The 2,649-nt window shown below is 34.1% G+C and overlaps 1 protein-coding gene across 1 annotated transcript in view; it reads left to right on the plus strand.

Moving 5' to 3' along the window:
• Positions 1-2,649, plus strand: part of ppp1r2 (protein phosphatase 1, regulatory (inhibitor) subunit 2) — a 25,323-nt gene that overhangs the window by 14,171 nt on the left and 8,503 nt on the right. The window contains exon 4 of the mRNA XM_013999669.1: positions 2,271-2,380. Within this exon, the coding sequence (XP_013855123.1) occupies positions 2,271-2,380 (110 nt within the window). The remainder of the gene's footprint in view (positions 1-2,270; positions 2,381-2,649) is intronic.

Below are 2,649 nucleotides of genomic sequence, written 5' to 3' on the forward strand. Positions count from 1 at the left end.
TTCACCTTAAAGAAATAAGTTACACAACTGATGTTACAATACAAAGAGTTGGACGTTGTCTTTAATAATTTTTATATATCGAGAAATACATTAAATAAAAAATAATAAATAAATGTTTATTATATGTTTAATATAGTTTTTTCAGAGAGTAACTTGAATTTTGCATGATTTAGTTCATTTGTTAGATTGTTAACATCTTGTACTATTTTTCTTTTACTTGAATTTTATATGCTTTGGTTGAGATTTTATATTGATGTTAAATCTTTTAAGCTTTTTTGTTAAAGAATTGACTCTAGAGTGCATATTTTGTGTCCATGAAAAAACTAATACAGAAAATATTACAATATTACAAAAAACTGTTCTTGTTAATTTGATGAAAACATTTTAAATATCCAGTGCACTCATGTCAGAATAACTTTTAGATTTGTTGTTAGAATAATCGATTAATCGAAAAAATAATCGTTAGATTAATCGATTAGAAAGTAATCATTTGGTACAGCACTAATCTGCCACTCCAAACTGTCACGGGGATGTTAATGAGGGCTTGAGAAGTGATTTTGCTCTTGGTCCTCTTGCTTATATAAGTGCATCAATGATGGGACTGGATAAGGCAGTTTAAGTTTATGTGTTTATAGGAAGGATGGCGATTAGCTCCAGGCTTGCGAGTCAATTAGAAGCCTTTTTTGCCATTATTTTCCCCTCCAGACGTTACTATACAACAGCTGCTCTTCTCCTCTGTCTTATCTTACTGTTTTACGATCCGCTGTCACCTTTTCCCTCTTATAAACTAAGCACAAAAAGTAAGGAAACTTGTGTTTGGTCGATAATTTCTTTGTTGTAACAATGCTTTTGGGCAATAAAATCTTAAAAATAAATAATCAACCCAAACAGTTTTTTTTTTGTATCTTTTTGTGGTATCACTTGTGCTTTTTTTCTAAATGACTTCCCTCTTCTATTATTAACCTCTCTCATTCATTCATCCATTCATCRGTCATTGCCAGTGAGATGCAGTTATTGGAGCAATTTGAAACTTGAGGCTAATACACACTTTTGTCTTTGGCTGAATCATGCCTGTGAGTCGTAGAGCAGTAGTACAGTAGAAGGGAGTTTCCCCTGAGGCACTTCCACAAATTCACACCCATCCATTCAGCCGTAACCCATTACTCATTTGGTCTAACACTGCTCAGGCTTTTAGTGAGTGGAAGAGGTCGGGATGGTAGCTGGTGTTATTTTTATCTTGCGCTTGAGTCATTAGTGCACGTTTTTGATTAGTCTCTTATCCACTTTGCTAAAACCACTGCAAAAGTCGAACTTTTATTTTGAAACTTCACCATATGTATTTATAAGAAGCAAACTGAGCGAGCCAGACACGCCTTRAAACTCAGCATTCGYCCACATCAGTAGAAGCGAGGTGTGAGTTCATCAAAGATTTTGTTGCRATGTGTGGAATCAGATATTCCTTCAGAAAAAAACAAAAAAGCTTGTTGATAAAGCGCTGGAAACAAGGAGGTGCTCTGCCAAAACAGAAGTAAAAATGAGTGTAGATCCTATTCAGTAGGCAAGAGTGCACAAATTGTTGCTGTTTGTAGCTTTTATGTTTTTTATGAGACAAGTGCGAGAGATGTGAGATTCTGTTTTACACACAATGCTTCTTATTCTAAAAAAGACAGGTAATAAATACCTTGCAAAAGCATTTAAAATTCTGCTGAACCACAGCAATTTGTTATATTAGCGAAAGTAAGTAAGCAAAAGATTTTTTATATAGTGCCTTTCACAGAAAAGGATTTCACAACGTGCTGTACATCCATTATCAGAAAGAAAAAGCAAATACATCACAATAACTGTACAAATTATACACTCAATACATTCAATATTTGAAAGAAAAACAAAAAGGAGTTGAATTTATCTCTCCCCCTTATAGGTGGAGGGGGTGGATACTAAACCAGAAAACGCAGGGCTTATAAACTCAAGTTGTGAAAGCATTAATTATTGAAGTCTGTGGCTACATATTTTGAAATTATGTTTTGATTTCTTTATAATTAAGCAGTTTTTTTAGGTTAATATATGGTTAGAATGAAAATTTGGAATTCAGAGGAAAAAAAGCAGAATATAGAAAAATAAAAATGTAATTTGGGAAAAAATAAAACTATTATCGGGCCCTATTTTTATAGACAATTTTCTGTTTGTATTTGGTTGCAATTTTACTTTTTAATGACATGCTTTTAAAGGACAATTATTTTTCCTCCATAATTTTCCCCTCCTGTTTTCAGGTTAGTGGCAGCAGAGGGGGTGGAACCTCGCTTTATGAAAGAAGAAGAAGAGGAAGTAGAAGAAGAGAGCAGTGAGGAGGAGGAAGAGGAGCTGACCCCAGAAGAACAAGGTAAACTTGTTTTATTTGGCCACACCAACATCAGCAAATTGGTTCATGCTAGTTTAAGCAAAACATTATTGTGATGCGATACATTTCTGCTAAATGAGAGGGATGAGCATCGAAGTCGATGGTAGTTTTCTTTCTAATTTTATCAGGGGCTCTTCATGTTTTGTTCTATTTATACTCAGCATCTTGATTTAAATTGTAGGGATGTCCCGATACCACTTTTTCACTTCCGATACGATACCGATATTACAACTTTGAGAAATGTCCGATAC

Source organism: Austrofundulus limnaeus, unplaced genomic scaffold, assembly GCF_001266775.1.
Source record: "Austrofundulus limnaeus strain Quisiro unplaced genomic scaffold, Austrofundulus_limnaeus-1.0 Scaffold8, whole genome shotgun sequence".
NCBI lineage: Eukaryota > Metazoa > Chordata > Actinopteri > Cyprinodontiformes > Rivulidae > Austrofundulus > Austrofundulus limnaeus.